This window comes from Trichomycterus rosablanca, chromosome 4, assembly GCF_030014385.1.
Source record: "Trichomycterus rosablanca isolate fTriRos1 chromosome 4, fTriRos1.hap1, whole genome shotgun sequence".
Lineage (NCBI taxonomy): Eukaryota > Metazoa > Chordata > Actinopteri > Siluriformes > Trichomycteridae > Trichomycterus > Trichomycterus rosablanca.
The window spans coordinates 5,959,947-5,977,180 of record NC_085991.1 but is presented as its reverse complement, the minus strand read 5'-3'; the positions used below and the strand labels follow the sequence as shown (position 1 = coordinate 5,977,180).

The window sequence follows — 17,234 nt, the reverse complement described above, 5'->3', positions numbered from 1 at the left end:
AGCTTTTCAGGTGTGTGCAATAGACATGCAGTTCCACACCTTTACCAGCAGATCACACCAGACCATGACTGTATGCCAGTAAAGAATTTAAATTTATTCTCCATGGTAGGCACCTGATTCTGCATAAAACAAATGCAGCCATGCATTTTAAAAAGCTCTTAAAACAGCTGCAGTGAGTTTGTATCTTTGTTTTACAAAATAATAGAATTTTAATAGAACTTTGATCCACAAGCCCTTTGTTACATTAACAATGAACAGCCTGTTTAAATAATGATGTATAAACATTGTATGGTTTGAATGTTTCCGAGTTCATTCTGGCGTAAAGCCACCCCACTGTTTAACCTCACACAAACACAATTTAGGTTTATTAAAAAGCAGAAACGTTTCCAGCTTTAATTAATGTTAAATGTTAAATAAATATGCACTTCAAGCTGACGTTTTATGTATCAAATTGTGGTTCTTTAGGAACGTGTTATCTAAACAATAACCACATTAATGAGGAAACAAAGATACTGGTTTATTTGTTCTCTGTATTTTAGGTGCCGCCTGTTAAAGAAGACACACAAAGGGAAGCACGCCAGATGAAAGGTTTCTGTTTTACAGAGCAGTCTTTGAGAAAGTCTCCATTTAATTAACTCTGCAATATGAGCCGGCATTTGTTCTCAATGAGTCTCGTTTGTCAGCCATTACACTGAGCCGTTATTTATCGGTGTGCGTAAATGACAAAAGTGTCAAAACTACTTACCTGCCACTTTGGATGAACAGTGCTGAGTTTTAAACCCGCGTTTTACTTAAGCTGTCTGCTTATAGTGTAAATTATCTATTTAATAATATACTGTATGAGCTATTGTATTAATTTGGCTGTATGTAGCCACAACAGAAAGGTAATAATCTTCTTTAATAATTAAGACATGCATGCCTGTATACACTGTATGGCCAAAAGTATTTGGACAATTGTGTCCATTCAGATAAAAGAGCATTTGTATGGCTTTGTCAAGAAAGCCTGAGTTTATGTTCCAGTTCATCCCAAAGCTTTCCAGTAGGGCTGATGTCAGGCATCTGTGCAGGCTTTACAGAGCTTGCTTTGTGAACAGGGGTAAAGTCAAACTGTTGCTGCAAAGTCGAAATCATATAATTTCCTTTACATAATTGATTTTTTACGCTTGTTAGCAATTGTTGTGACTGAAACACAAGAATTCAATCATTAAAACGGGTGTCCCAATACTTTTGTCCATATAGTGCACATGATCCTCTAGACTAACTTGAATTTCTGTCTTTACTTTAGGGTAAGTCGACAGTTCTTTCCTGTTAATGAATATACAAGCTCAAGGGGAAGGCCCGACTGGAAGAGCACTTTATGAAGAACCTTCATCACCACTATATTCTTTTATCTTTTGACTTAAAGGGATCCAATGTGGTTTTGTAGCCCATGTTTCTTCCAGTTTAGTATCTGTCATCTTTAAGCCTTTAATGGTCTGCTCATGAGTCTAAATACTTGGTTGACAGGTTAAAATATTGGTAGATGCTTGTAAGAAAACAGCCTTTCAAGCCTATATGTGAACTTGAAACTAGCAGCTGAAAAATCATCCATGAAAGTTGCATCATTTTTGTGATCATCTCAACTGTTTGGTAAAGGCTCATTAAAAAAATACACTGATCAGCCTTAACATTACGACCAGCTCCACTTACCATATAGAAACACTTTGTAGTTCTACAATCACTGACTGTAGTCCATCTGTTTCTCTACGTACTTTTTCAGGTATTATTTAGGTGGTGGATCAATCTCAGCCCTGCAGTGACACTGACATGTTGGTGGTGTGTTAGCACTGCTACCGTGTCCACTCACTGTCCACTCTATTAGACACTCTTACTTAGTTGGTCCACCTTGTAGATATAAAGTCAGAGACGATCGCTCATCTATTGCTGCTGTTTGAGTTGGTCATCTTTAAGACCTTCATCAGTGGTCACAGGACGCTGCCCACGGGGCGATGTTGGCTGGATATTTTTGGTTGGTGGACTATTCTCAGTCCAGCAGTGACAGTGAGGTGTTTAAAAACTCCATCAGCGCTGCTGTGTCTGATCCACTCATACCAGCACAACACACACTAACACACCACCACCATGTCAGTGTCACTGCAGTGCTGAGAATCATCCACCACCCAAATAATACCTGCTCTTTGGGGGTCCTGACCATTGGAAAAACAGCATGAAAGGGGGCTAACAAAGCATGCAGAGAAATAGATGGGCTACAGTCAGTAATTGTAGAACTATAAAGTGCTTCTATATGGTAAGTGGAGCTGATAAAATGAACAGTGAGTGTAGAAACAAGGAGGTTTTAATGTTATGGCTGATCAGTGTATGTGTGCACGAATAAAAAAAGATTAATTACTTGTTGGTTTGTCCCAGGAAACTAAGAAATGCAAATAAATAATTGTTTGGTGAGACCATTAAAGGGTTAAGATCTATAATATATGACATAAAAATAAATAATAAAGAAAAAACATCAGTCACATGGTCTTTTTTCCGAAGATTTTAGTGTGCTGTTATAAGTTACACAACTGAGCACAGAAATCCTTCTGTTCTGGTATTTATGAAATATCTGACTAACCAAATCAGACATTAAGCCTTAGTACTTGGTTCTTTCCTTCTAGGAGTTGCCGTTTTGTCAGAAGTTGCGTCCACTCTGTGTGGCTTCGGTTTTCTGATCCTGTTTGGCATTGTAAGCTTTGCTGAGACATTCACACTGGTGTCTGGCCTTTTCAGTTTGCCTGACATCGTATGTGGACGTTTAGGCAGGATGGAATGCGGCCACACAGTCCTGCTTGCTTGGCCTGGTTTTGATGATGAACAGGTTTGATGCCTACTAGAGTTTGGACAAAGTGTGAGTTTGGTGAAAGTACACGTCACTGTGTTGCATTCTGTTATCTTGCATCCTGGATTCTTTATCTTGGATCCTGAAACGTCGCATTTTTTCACGCGATTGGCATTTGGGGTGTAAACAGCATTTGGCCGGGATCGCGCTGGTTTCTCTCGCTCTTTCTGCACAGTGGCAGCTTGAAGTTTCTCCAACTCCACCAGGCGCTGGATTATGGGACCGAGGCATGGATCGATTAGATCTAGGCTTTGCTGGAACTCTGAAGCGAGCTGTGAGGACAGGAGCTGTGTGAAGTCCAGAGCCTCAAGAGGAGAAGGAAGAACATCTGAGTAAACTTCTGGTAGCTCTGGGGAATACGACTCGTCAAGATATTTGTCAAAGGGTTCAGGCTTTAAATCCAGTTCCATGTTCATTGTCATGTTCGATGTGTCGATGCTTTCTTTCTCTTGATCTGAAAGATCGCTGTCTGAGTAGCACTCGGATAATGCTGGTCTGATCTTTGGCGAGTGTCTGTCACTGACTGTAAACTTTTCAGTGTCAGAACGGTTTGAACTCAAACAGTCTGCTGCTTTTGTTTTATTGGGTTCTTGGTTGTCTTTAGGTGCTGCTGTTTTACTGTTCTGTATGGGGGAGATATTAATAAAGGACTTCGTTTTAATGCCATTCTGGCTCTTTTCTTCACTCTGCCCAGATGCTTGGTCGCTCCTGTTAGCACTGGCTGGATGTTGTAGACCAAGTCTTTTCCACCTATGTGCCAGCATCCTTAACTGGTTTTTGTAGTGATGTCTCAGACTACAGGGAAGAATTCCACATTTCACAGTTAGTTTAAAGACATCTACATAGGAGATTATAAAAATTATAAGATTATAAAAATAGTAAGGGGGATGAACTCTTTTCTTTTTCAAGGCAGATTCTTCTCTAACAGACAAGGGTTATATCAGACTTGATATGAGATCCCAGTTGTGTAAGCAGGTCTTCTAATGTTGCAGGGTGATGCTGCACTACATTCAGGTCAACCACAGGTTAAGAAAGGATTTTAACAGCCAGCAGCACCATAGGCCAAGAGCTGTCAGGAGAGACGGTGTACATTTCTGATTTATTCATCACGCATCAAAATTGGAATTCAAGATGGGCAGACGGAACAAGGAACCAAGAGTCCATTACTAAATATGCCATTATCGCTTACACAAATGAAACTGAAGATGCATCCGCCATCACATTTCACTGAAAGAGTGTAGTATTTTAAAAACACACTTTATCTAAACCCATAATGAGGATGCTTATCATTGGGCTGTGTCCGGTGGATAAAAAAAAAGCATTTCATATCTACTTACACTTTGGTGAAGTGTGGCACGCTGCTGTGTGTGGTCGCCTCATGTGCCAAAGAGACAGTTGAACTCCTGACTGTTAAAGCTTTCTGTACAATACGTTTTAGTCAGAATTATCTGAACTTCGCAATAATAGACAAACACCTTTGTAAACAATCACATATAATTGTCAACACATTATAGCTGTTTCTTTAATAGCAGTATATTTCATGTAGCTGCACACCAATTTGTATTGTTCATTGTTTGGTTTATAGACCACTATCCATGCATTCTTTACTGTTTTAGATACAACACAGAATTTGTTTCTTCTTGTTTTCTTTCTTCTTCTGAGGGGCAAATAAGCTATTTGATGCTTCATTCACTATACCCCTGGTATCAGTGAGATCTTTTTTTTTCCTATATTAGGGTCACCACAGCGGACCATTTTCATCTGCATACTTGATACTTGATGTGGCACAGTTTTTATGCCAGTTACTCTTCCTGATGAAACCCTCCTTGTTTTTATCTGGGCTTGAAAGCAGCATTGATAGCCCAATGATAAATGCACCTCCCAATGGATAGGCTATTTGACCCCCACCCCCAATGGCATAGCCAATCATGTCTGTGTAGATGCCCAACCGGTCAATAGCACCACCAAGATTCAAACCCCGGCTAGCATTTTTTACCTCGTCATCAAACAAGGTTGACATGGTGAGGTTTCTAAAAGCAATAGTTTAATGTTTACAACAGTTACAGGAAATGTACTGATGGGTCATACCTTTGCACTTTGTCTGTTAGAGAGGTATAGATACTCAATTTGTTGTACTAACATGAAGATCAACAAGTCCTGTATGAAGAAAAAACATAATACTTTTAATATTTAACAGTAAGCGCTGTGTGTGTAAATTGTACAACAGGTAACGGATTAGACAGGTAACGGATTAGACCATGCTAGACAGTATCAGTATCTACTTTATTTAATGATAAATACAGACAGTATTTTGGAGCATTGTACTCACATAGCTCTACTCCTTTGTCATTACATCACACATCTTTCACTCTTCTAGGTTCAATTTAGAGCAGCCAATCCACCCTTTGAATGGTTGCAGGGATGGTAGAAAACCAGAGTACCTGAAGGAATCCCACGTAAACATATCAAATCATGTCGCACCCTTTGCAGACAGTGGGCAAAGGCAACCTGGCACCCACAAAACCTGATGCACCACAGTGCCACCTGTCAAATAATTTTAAAAGCTATTTAATGCCTCTTTTTGCATACAATGCAGATTCTTATTTTTCATTGAATATGATTTTATGGTATTTTTTTTTACAGTTTTTGTGAGATCAAGGAACCAGCCTAACCATGATCAAAAAATGACACTTTTGTGTAATAATCAATGACCTTGTCACTGAACCAGAAATGTAAATTGCTAAAAAATAAAAATTAATACATTATTTTCTTGTGATAAGCCTTATTAGAAGAGTGGCTGTTTTTATAGCTGAAAGAATCACATAGAATTCACTCTACTGTAATACCATTTGGTTTTTTGAAATGGGATGTCCAGCAAGCTCATGCTCAGGTGTCCAAATACTTTTGGCCCTATAGTGTACATTTGACAGATATTCAAGTCTAAATCGTGTATTAAAGAAACATACCTTGTCAGTATCAGCCTGCAAAGAGATGCCTAGTAAATAAAAACACATACAAATTTGTAAAATGTTCTTATTGTCAACGATATTGAGTAAAACTAAATTTTTGTAGGTGCACTAACCTTGAGTGGGTACTGGAATGGTTGGCATTAGTACCCTGTCCTCTTGACTGGGACTTAATATCCATTTGATCTATTAAAGAAAGAGATGATCATCAGATCCATTCTGGCACCCACCTGAGCGTCTGGACTCTGGATCACACCGTTATTACAGCAGCATGATGACTGACAGCTTACGTTCTGTGTAGTGTAGAAGTGGGTGGAGCCACAGGCACGCCCCGCCCACCTGCTCCTCACCCTTAAATAGTCCATTCAGCCTGAGTGCAGCAGCAGGTGTAGTTTTTCCTCATCAGCTGTAAATAATGTAAGAAACTCATATCAAAACAGTGCAACTCCAAATGAACAACCATGTCTGCTAAAAGCACTACAAACCTGATATCCCTGTCCTCTTCTGTCTGTCTCTGAGTTTTCTTGTAACCGGGAAACATGGCCTCTGGTGTTACGCCACTACACAAGGGGGGTTAACAATAAGTAACCTCTCATGTTTCAGTAAATCCTGTTCATAAAGGCTGCTCAATGCTGAACGCCATTTTCATCATACAGTAAATGAGCACACAAACTGGGACTGGGTTCTGTTTAAAAACAGTACTATGTTACTCATAAATTACTCAGTTTTAATACATATTACCCCAGCAACACTTCAATAGCTGTGGGTCACAGTAAAAACTGGAACCATAGTAACCAGCTGAAACAACACACTGTAAACACTGGTAAAAAGAAGCAGTGTTGAGACCTAGTGTTGCAAGAAAGGGTTTGTGAACCAACTGCATAATAAAATATGCCTACGCTACAATACCAAAACTACACCAATATTTAAATTGTTTGATATCTAATCCAAGACTAAACATTAAGACCAAGATCAAGATCTCTCATTTATCTTGGTGTTCCAGAGACATATGTTTTTTCATCATTCATATCACTTTCCCAATCTTTTAGGCTTCTACAGTGACTTCAATCTGTTTAAACTGTAAATTAAATCCAGTGGCAAAATAACTAACAGTGCAAGGATGCACCCATAGCATAAAGGGATCCATGTAAAATGATTTAACATAATGATAATTATGCTATATACTTTCTTTTAGAAGGCTGCACAAAGGTCTGGTTAGATACTAGTCATGCTACAATTTGAACTGATTTTATTTGCTTGTTTTTACTCAAACAGTCTTAGTGTAAAATGTTTAATTGCAACAAAGTGAACAAAACACGATGGGGGTTCCCCAGCTAACAGGGAATGTTCCTACGACTTTCACTAACGTTATGTAAAAGTTCTCCTAATGTTATTAGCAGACGTTCACACAATAACGTCAGTAGAACGTTCTATAAACGTTACGTGACCTTGATAAAAAAAATCTAACAGTTAGTCTGAAATGTTCAAAGTGTAACGTTTTATGAATGTTCTTTTAACATTTTTTAAACTAAAATTTAAAGTATGAGTGTAATATTTATTTAATATTCTTTAATATCCTGCTTTGCACCCATAGTTTCCTGGTAAAACTGTAAACACTGGTAAAAAGAAGAAGTGTTAAGACCTACTATTGCATCAGTAACTCATAAAATATGCCTACGCTATAATACCAAAACAAGACCAACACTTAAATTGGTCAGAACCTAAACCAAGACTAAACATTAAGACCAAGACCTAGACCTCTCATAGATCTGAGTGTTCCAGAGACCTATTATACTTTTTACTACTGTGTTTCAAGTTTCATGTGCAAGAGTTTTATCATATTTGATAACTTTAACCATCTTTTAGGTTTCTATGTTGACTTAAATCAGTTTAACTTTAAATTAAACCCAGTGGCAAAATTACTGACAGTGCAAGGATGCATTGATGCACCCATAGCATAAAGGGGCCCATGTAGATCAGATACACCAACATTTTTATTGAGGCCATACACAAGAATATGTACATTTATACCATGATTTATGCCCACTGATAAACAACTAAAATTATTTAACATAAAGATAATTATGCTTTTTTTTGGGAGGTTGCGCAAATGTCTGTTAGATTCTAGTCATGCTACAGTTTGAACTGATTCTATTTGCTTGTTGTACTCAAACAGTCTAAGTGTAAAGTTAAATTGCACTAAAATGAACAAAACATAATTCAGTTTAGTAGCTATGCCCCTGGGGGGTGTAATGGCCAAAGCACTGTGATGGATTGCCATCCTGTTTAGGGTATTCCTGCTTTGCGCCCAGTGTTACTTGGTAAAACTGGACACGCCGTGACCCTGACCAGAATACAGTGGTTGAATATTAATAGTAGGCTATTTGAATATTTGGATTTTACATATTTGGATCATACTTTGTGTGCACCACTGCACCACCATAAGACTGTGCACTCTAACGTACATTTAACAGTATACTGATGAAGCACACCTATGCACGATTAAAGTTAATATTACTATAAAAACTGTGACATGTTATTACCTAAAATTTAAAAAAGTCCGAACGCATTTCTTTAGAATGTGTCCACATATATTTATCACACACAAAATAAAATATAAACTAATTTAAGAGTTCTGTTGAAATAAGTGTACCCCTTTAATGCTTATGATGGAATGTTCCAGTCCTCCCGGTAACGTTCGGGCTGTCCCAAGTTGAGTCCTTAGAGGGAGGTACCACCTACTAGCGTGTCGAAACCCTCACCAACTGCTGCATCTGTTTACCTGCTTAGGTAGGTTTTTTATTTTTATCAGTAATGTGTTTTATTTGTCATTTATTAAAACGAATGAAATGCGATTACATAATTTGTTTTGGTTAAAGCTACCCAGTTTAAAATATATCTATCAGCGTATGTAGAGCAGGACGGTTAGTGACTACGTCGCACTTGCGCATTTAGCGTAAAGCTGCGCAGATTCGCTGATCTGTATTGCAATGCGGTAACGTGAGTGTTCAGCGAACATGATATGTAGATCAGCAGTGTGGCATGACGTCTGTTTTGTTGCATATCTATCTGGCCTACGTATTTAGATTGGCCTATTTAAAAACTATTTTGGGCACATATGACAGCATGTAGTAAACAGCCCCAAATTGTCGAAAATAATGTCTATTTAAATATGTCATGTTTAAACGAGCTGGTCACAACGTTTCGTATATGTTTAATAAAATTGACCTTTATCTTTTAAGGTTTTGGGTGAATTACAGAAATGACAGCAATTTCAATAAAAAACACTGCAAACAGTTTATTGACATAACTTGATCATACAGGTCAATTATATGGATCATTGTGAGAAACTATTTTCTCATATTGCCTTATATTGCGAGCTTAACATGCCAATCAGCAAACTATAGTTTAACAATAGCTTTTGTCTTGACATTCCGCCATAAAGGCCTGATTTATGGAGTGATGCAGAGATGGTTGTCCCTCCATCAAGTTGCACAAGTCTTTTGTAGCTCTTCTACACTGGGTGAACACTGGGTTTTTCCTGACCAAGGCACATCTTGCCTGGATGCCCAATTTGGCCAGATAGCCAACTCTAAGAAAAGTTCAAGGTTGTGCCAAGCCAATGCCATTACTGATTCAAATCCAGTTCAAAAGTCACCTAGGCCACTGTGGTCCTGGGAACACTCGAAGCCTCAATGTTGTTTTGTATCCTTGTCCTGACCCCTCCTTTGTCACAATATGACCACTGATATCCACTGACGGGTCATTGTATTTAATGGCTTGGTTTTGTCCTGACCATGCGGTGTAAAGTGTGGACCCTTATACATTACATCAGGTGGACTCTGGTCAAGTTCTAGACACATCTCAAATATTGGTAAAGCAATATGCACCTAACACAATTTTGAGTGCCACAGCAAAGGGTCTGAATACTTTTGTGAATAAGACATTTCAGATTTTGATATTTATGTAATTTCTAAAAAAGCCTAAAACCATTTTTTCACTCTCTCATTATGGGGGATTAAGTGTAGATTAATAGAATAAAAGGCAATCTATTCACCACAGTAAAGTGTGCAAAATATCAAGGGGTCTTGATACTTTCTGAATCCACTGTGTTTTTGGAAAAATAAGTGTTTGTTCCAGTAATTCTGTTACAGAGAACTGTCAGAATTTGAGAGAAGTAGTACTCGTTGGTTGCACGTTGGTTCTTCCACCAGCAGAGGGTTGTACAGGACAACATGTAGCACTAACTCCTCACAGCAAGAAGGTCCTGGGTTTGATTCCCAGGTGGGGCGGTCTGGGTCCTTTGTGTGTGGAGTTTGCATGTTCTCCCTGTGCCTGAGTGGTTTTCCTCCATTAAAGACTTGAACTGATGAATCTTGTGTAATGAGTAACTAGCGTTTCTGTCATGAATGTAACCAAAGTGTGAAAACATGACATTAAAATCCTAATAAATAAATAAATGTCCCAGTTATTGCAAAAAGTGTTGTAACTTGTATACTACCATTTTCCCTCAGTGTTTGAGGATAGCTGCCAAAATGTCCAGCAAAAGAGCCAAGGTGAAGACCAGCAAAAAACGTCCCCAGAGGGCCACGTCAAACGTGTTTGCCATGTTTGACCAGTCACAGATCCAGGAATTCAAGGAGGCTTTTAATATGATTGACCAAAATCGGGATGGCTTCATAGATAAGGAAGACTTGCACGACATGCTTGCTTCATTAGGTGAGCTTAAATATTTATGGGTGTTACTGCAATGTTGTAAAATGCAATAAAAAGAAGCATTCTCTTGATCTTTTGCTGAACTGACAAAAGTATAAAGAAGGTGCCTGGGACAGCAGAGCAGACTATTATGCTAGCCCACCACCACAACTTCAGGGTTCGAACCTCGGTGGTCCTATCAGCCGGCCGAGGATCTACACAATCGTGATTGGCTATGTCTGGGAAAAGGGGGATATTTGATGGCTGATGGATTGGCACCCTGTCCAGGGTATTCCTGCCTTGTGTTTAGTGTTTCCAGTAGAACCAGACTAGTCGACCTTGACCAGGATAAAGTGGTTAAGAAAATTTAAATGAAATAAAAGTTCAATGAAAAAATTCCAATTTTTTTGTTGTGACAGTGGGGTGGTTTACCACTGTGTTACATCACATTTCCTCTTAACTGTTAAAACATTAAGTCATTGCTATGTACTTTTTTAGTTAAATAAAGATTCAAGAGAATTAATATATAATTAATTGTTGTTTCTTGCATTTTATGTCCCAATGTTTACAGTAATCTGGATTGTAGCTTTAGAAAACTTCCATACAAAACACCATACAGTAATATTTGTGCTAAAGTGTAAGCTAACATGCTTATTTTGACAGGTAAAAACCCCACAGACGAATACCTGGAGGCCATGATGAACGAAGCTCCTGGTCCCATTAACTTCACAATGTTCCTCACCATGTTTGGAGAAAAACTGAATGGCACAGACCCTGAGGACGTCATTAAGAACGCCTTTGCTTGCTTTGATGAGGATGGAACAGGTACCTTCTTAAAGAAATAATAGAGCTTATTGACATATCGATTACGTTTTATACATTTGAATATTGAGGCACCATGGTTGTGTATTTGTTAGTGTGGCTATTGCACAGCTTCTCACTGTGTGTAAGGAATATTTATTAGGGCTTGGGTTGTTTTAAAAAACACCTTAACAATGGGCATTTTAAGATGTATAGCTACATCTTGTTACCATTGCCTAATATATCAATGTTAACATGCTTTTTATTTGTATTTTTTTATGATTATTTTATGGTTTCCTTTTTCATAAGATAATTAACAAGCTGTGATCAATTATAAATCACAACGTATGAAAAAATGAGTTATATTTATGTGTAACCACTTATGTGGTGTCCCCAGAATCTTCAGATCTTCCTCAGACATAGCCAATCATGTCTGCATGTAGACACCCAACCGACCAGTACATTTATATTTACATTTTCAGCATTTAGCAGACGCTTTTATCCAAAGCGACTTACACAATGAGCAATTGAGGGTTAAGGGCCTTGCTCAGGGACCCAACAGTGGCAACTTGGTGGTGGCGGGGCTTGAACCGGGAACCTTCTGTTTACTAGACCAGTAGCACTGCTGGGGATTCAAACCCTGGATCCCAGCTGTAGTGAGCTAGCATAATTGACTGCCTCACTACCTGAGCACTACAATCATGAAAGTACATTAAATAAGTATTTATTTAATTTTTAAAGTAACATTTAGTCACTGCACAAATAATTGATATCCAGTGCATGCCTTTTAGAAGTGTGTGCCAGTTTGCTAAACATTTCCTAAACAGCTCTCCTTTCAGGTTTTATACAGGAGGAGTACCTCAGGGAGCTCCTGACCACCATGGGCGACAGATTCACAGACGAAGAGGTGGACGAGCTCTTCAGAGAAGCCCCAATTGACAAGAAAGGCAACTTCAATTATGTCGCCTTCACCCGCATCCTTAAGCACGGTGCCAAGGACAAAGATGATTAGAACGGAAACAGTTTTACTAAAGGTTGTGCAGCTTACACTGTTTATAAGAGTACACACCATGTTTATTTATTTAGAGGACATTTTACATCCTGGCTTTAGAATAAAGGCACACAACACTACAAGGCTGATAGACCCAACTGATGGACCCCTCATATAGTATTACATTAGTATGTACACTTGTATATTTATACTATATTTCTGTAAACTGTGGTGTACTTAAGGGCAAAATGAAGAAGTTGGGGGGTTTGACAGCTGGAAATAAACTAGAACGACTGTTTCTCACACTGGTAGTTCTTTAAAATGTTGGTGTACTGGTTGTCAGTAGTTATTGCTTACAAACACATGCCCATGGTGCAACGTAGAAGAAAGCGTTCTTCTGAAGTATGAACTCATTAAACTGGTTTTGATGTAAAATAATGATGTTTTTAATTGTTCTCAAACTACTTTTTAAGATATTTTGGTTTCCTCAGCTTTTTTTGGAGTGAAACGAGAATACACTATGGACAGGGCAACACATATATACACATATGGCCAAAAGTATGTAGACACCCCTCTTAATTCTTGAAACGGACCTCCAGTTGCCTACACAGAGTCCTGGTCCCAACCCAACTGAACCATTTTGAGATGAGTTAAACTTGGATTGTGAGCCAGACCTTTTCTTCTAACATCAGTGCCTGACCTTATTGACCCTATTGACTGGATATAATTTCCCACAGACACACTCCAATGTCTAATAGAAAGACTTCCCAGAAGAATGGATGATATTTAATCTACAAAAGAAAGAGGGAGCCATTCAAGTTAAATGATTTTAGAATGGGATGTCCAGCAAGCTTATGGTCCGAGTGCCACAGCGTATGAAGAGCAGTTCATTTTTGTCATGTGTTGCATGTTAAGCGCCCTCGTTAACTGGTGTGCCACTTCCTGTCATGTGAACACGTGTAAAAAGTGTGTGTGTGGTTTATGGTTGAATCTCGGCTCTGAAAGAGCTGAACATTTTGTTCTTTATTATAATCACGGCTTATGTACTACCTTGTTAGAAGTATGTGGACACCTGTATTAACTGGTGGGTCTAGTTAGTTTAGTCATACTCATACTCATTGTCTACAGGTATACAAATTAGCTCCAAACACCAGCTGTAGAGTGTCACCATGAAGAGCTTATTATCTAATTGCATAAGACTGACATAGGATGGCAACTTTCAAGTTGGCAAGTTCCAAACCATCTCTGTAAAGAATAAGAACAAAGAACAAAAACTTTATAGAAGCTACATGGATAATCACTATGCACAACTGCATGGATTGGCTGGAGTGGTGTAAAGTGCAGTGCTGTTGAACTCTGGCGCAGTCTAAACACCTTCTGTGCAGTAATGACAGTATCTGACTGAAGGAAATGCCCCAATTTGTGCCAAGTTGTTTTGGACAGGGAAAATTCCAATGCACCATGCAAGACCCTTAACCCCAGCCAACACATTTGGCATGGACTGGAATGCTGGATTAGCCAATGTATTGCATAACAAGGTCTAATACCTTTGTGACAGGGTGACAGTGAGTAGATCTTTGAGTTATCAATCTGAAAATTGTCGGTTCAAATCCAGTCTTTGCTATGCAGCCACTGTTGGGTTCTTGATCAAGGTTCTTAACCCTGTCTGCTCCAGGAACGCCGTAAAATGACACAGTGTAAAGCTGCACAAAGATTTCTCTGAATTATTTCAATCTTTTGATAATATTATGGACTGTAGGTGGTAAAATTTCTAAATTCTCTGCAGTTTGTGTTAAGAAAAGGTCTTGAACTCCCTCAGACGGCACTGCATCAAGAACCGCCACTCAACAACAGCTGATATAACCACATGGGTGAGGGATTACTTTGGCAAACCTTTGTCAAGCTCTACAATACGGAGTTACATGCACAAATGCCACTTAAAACTTTACTGTGCAAAAAAAGAAGCCTTATGTTAACCATGTCCAGAAGCGGCATCGACTTCTCTGGGCTCTGAGGCATCTAGAATGGATCATCACACAGTGGAAACGTGTATTGTAGTCAGATGAATCAGCATTCCAGGTCTTTGAAAAAATGGATGCCATGTGCTCCAGACCAAAGACCAGGTCTGTTCTGGTATGGGGGTTTGTCAGTGCCCTTGGCAAAGGTCATTTACACTCTTGTGATGGCAGCATTAATGCTTAAAAGTACATTGAGATCTTATAGCTACATATGCTGACCTGTCCCCAATAGAGAACGTGTGGTGAATTTTGAAACAAAATATGCGACAGCGACGACCCCGTACTGTTGTACATCTTAAGACGTGTTTGCAGGTAGAATGAGACAAAATAAAAGCTGAAACACTACATCACTTGGTATCTTCGGTGCCAAAACGTCTTTTAAGTGTTGTGAAAGAGGATGACAGCATTACAAAGTGGTAAATGCTTTACTGTCCCAACTTTTTTTGGAATGTGTTGCAGACCTGAAATGCAGGAATGGATGTTTATTAATAAATGTAGTGAAGTTGACCAGACAAAACATGAAATGTCTCAGGTTCATCCTGTCTGCATCAAATAAATTCATGTATTTATTGACGTACAGGTAAGTACGGGTAAAGTGTTTTGAAAGTGCAATTTGTTTTCCTGTGTTACCTACTGATACGACACCCCAGCCTGGCCACGAACGCCACAGTGTCTCCAGTGTGCAGACGACGTACGTCACGCTCACAACGGTTTTCTAACCGCAGCGTTCTACTCTCACTACGCTTTGCACGAAATGCCCTCGACATGTAAACAAGTCCACATGCCGCTACTGAATTTTACTTTTCCTTTCAAAGCAAGTAAAACGTCTTTGAATTTTTGTTTTGGATTTTAAATTAAACGTTCAGTGAGTTTAAATCTTTATGTGGCTAAAAAAAACAAACAAACAGGAAACCAGAAAATATATTAAGTGAATTTTAATTCATTCTTAGTAAAAAAAATAGCAGCAGAAATAGATGTATATTTACACCGGCTCAGTTTTGCATTGAATTATTTGCAGAACTTATTTGCAGTCATAAGAAAAATACAAAAGTACAGGTTTGATGAAGAGCACACAGCATTTTACAGTACAGCATTAAACATGACAAACACTATTGGTAAATTACAAATCAAATCATGTTCATCAAGTTAATGTCCATTATTCTACATTTAAACACTTTATAGTAAAAGAAAAAACATTCACATTATTTGGCAGACTTAAGAGAACCATACATTCATCCACATCAGTCTAGAGACCACCATAGGATCCTTTTATGATGTGCATCTTAGGGTACGCCCCTCTCTACAGTGATGTAGAACCCCTCAAGTTCTCAAAAAGGCACATAGTTGAACTTTTATGAATAAAACTGTCCTAATGCTGAGCTTATAATGACAAAGCCATGGTGCTGTCGGCGTCAGACATGACAGAAGAGCGACTGTGACCGTACGTTTTGCTCGATTTGCTCCTGGACATGCATCCAAACTTGTAAAACAGCTTGATTAAGTCCTTTCTGAATCGCACTCCTATGAAGGCATACAGGAAGGGATTAAGGCAGCTGTGCATGTAAGCTATGCTCTTCATAATCTGAGTGACAATGTCATAGTCTTGGGCTTGGTCGCAGTCTGTGATGGTGGTATTGGCCGCCTGCGTGGCTTCCACGACCAACATGCTGTTGTATGGCAGCTGTGAGAGGATAAACACCGCCACGACAACCAGGATGACCCTCAGGGCTTTGTGCTTTTCGAAGTTCCTGGCTTTCATCAAGGTCCTGATGATGATAGAGTAGCAGTAGATCATCACTAAGAGTGGAATGCAGAAACCCATGCAGATCTGCAGCGCAAGGACCAGGATCTTCGTGCGGTTGTGCTCGTTGTTCCAGTACACCATGGTGCAAAAGTGGTTGCCCTGAAAGTCCTTCTTGTCCCGAGAGAAGAGAAACTCCGGAATGGACAACACGATGGCCAGGAGCCAGACGAAGCCACAGATGACCTTGCTCCACGCAAGGCGGAGGTCCTTGGAGTTCTGCGCCTTGGTGGTCTGCACAATCACAACGTAGCGGTCCACGCTGATGCAGGTGAGCAGGAACATGCTGCTGAAGAAGTTTATCTTGTACAGCGCTGACATGCCCTTGCACATCGCGGTGCCGAACGTCCAGCCTTTCATGGCGTCTGCTGCCCAGAATGGCAGCGTGCACAGGAAAAGCAGGTCTGCCAGGGCCAGATTTAGGAGGTACACGTCTGTCATGGTCCTCAGGCGGTTCTTGAAGTTTGTATATATCCAGATGACCAGCAAGTTGCCTACGGAGCCCAGGATGACGATGAGCCAGTAGAGAGGCGGCTCGTAGTATTTGCGAAAGGTTCGCACTGAGCTCTTGTCACATGGGGTGTCGGTGATAAAATCATAATCTTCAGTGCCTGAACCACTGCCATAATCTTCCTACGGAGAGAGAAAATAATCAAATCTAGAACTTATTTATTTTAAAAGAAACCAAATTCAGCTTAGGTTTGATGCTACTTACAGTTGGAATGACCGCTGTTGTTAAAAGGGTGACCAAGCTGCCAGTCAGATTATTCATGTTTCCTTTTTAGTCTTTGAATTATTCTCTGAAATCTGAAAACAGAAGGAAAATACTGAATTTAGACACATACACCATTAGTATATATATATTTACATTAAAATCATTCATTAATCAGATAAATTAAAAACCCTTAATGAGAATTAGTTATCAGTTACTTACTCGTCTGTGGGCATACCACGATTCAATCAGAGCTCTGAAGCGTGCAGCTAAGCTGATGTCTCCTGTCTAAAACCGCCTGTTTTGCAGAAGCTTTTAAAGCGCCAAATTTAACCGCCGAGTGACGCACGTTGTTTTTTTTTTTTCTCTCTTCCTGTA

The 17,234-nt window shown here is 39.3% G+C and overlaps 3 protein-coding genes across 4 annotated transcripts; 1 reads left to right on the top strand and 2 right to left on the bottom strand.

Annotated features, from left to right (window-relative positions):
• Nucleotides 1–2,515: 2,515 nt before the first annotated feature.
• On the bottom strand, nucleotides 2,516–8,599 carry LOC134312169 (uncharacterized). Its single transcript, XM_062993888.1, has 8 exons — nucleotides 8,492–8,599; nucleotides 6,324–6,398; nucleotides 6,129–6,244; nucleotides 5,955–6,024; nucleotides 5,839–5,867; nucleotides 4,961–5,029; nucleotides 4,210–4,292; nucleotides 2,516–3,667 (listed from the first exon to the last, which is right to left on the bottom strand). The coding sequence occupies exons 3-8, from the start codon at nucleotides 6,201–6,203 to the stop codon at nucleotides 2,620–2,622; spliced, it is 1,374 nt and encodes a 457-aa protein (XP_062849958.1). The 5' UTR covers nucleotides 6,204–6,244; nucleotides 6,324–6,398; nucleotides 8,492–8,599; the 3' UTR covers nucleotides 2,516–2,619.
• LOC134312170 (myosin regulatory light chain 2, smooth muscle minor isoform) lies at nucleotides 8,541–12,651 on the top strand. 2 transcript variants are annotated; one of them, XM_062993890.1, is made up of 4 exons: nucleotides 8,541–8,628; nucleotides 10,353–10,557; nucleotides 11,197–11,358; nucleotides 12,174–12,651. In XM_062993890.1, exons 2-4 carry the CDS (start codon nucleotides 10,374–10,376, stop codon nucleotides 12,344–12,346), a joined length of 519 nt encoding a protein of 172 aa, XP_062849960.1. In that variant the 5' UTR covers nucleotides 8,541–8,628; nucleotides 10,353–10,373; the 3' UTR covers nucleotides 12,347–12,651. The 2 variants fall into 2 exon arrangements, with proteins under 2 accessions (XP_062849960.1, XP_062849959.1); XM_062993889.1 differs by having other exon boundaries at nucleotides 12,162–12,651.
• A 2,612-nt stretch (nucleotides 12,652–15,263) lies between these two features.
• Nucleotides 15,264–17,140, bottom strand: ccr9a (chemokine (C-C motif) receptor 9a). The gene is made up of 3 exons (XM_062992997.1): nucleotides 17,079–17,140; nucleotides 16,860–16,951; nucleotides 15,264–16,777 (listed from the first exon to the last, which is right to left on the bottom strand). Exons 2-3 carry the CDS (start codon nucleotides 16,914–16,916, stop codon nucleotides 15,725–15,727), a joined length of 1,110 nt encoding a protein of 369 aa, XP_062849067.1. The 5' UTR covers nucleotides 16,917–16,951; nucleotides 17,079–17,140; the 3' UTR covers nucleotides 15,264–15,724.
• Between the last annotated feature and the right edge of the window lie 94 nt (nucleotides 17,141–17,234).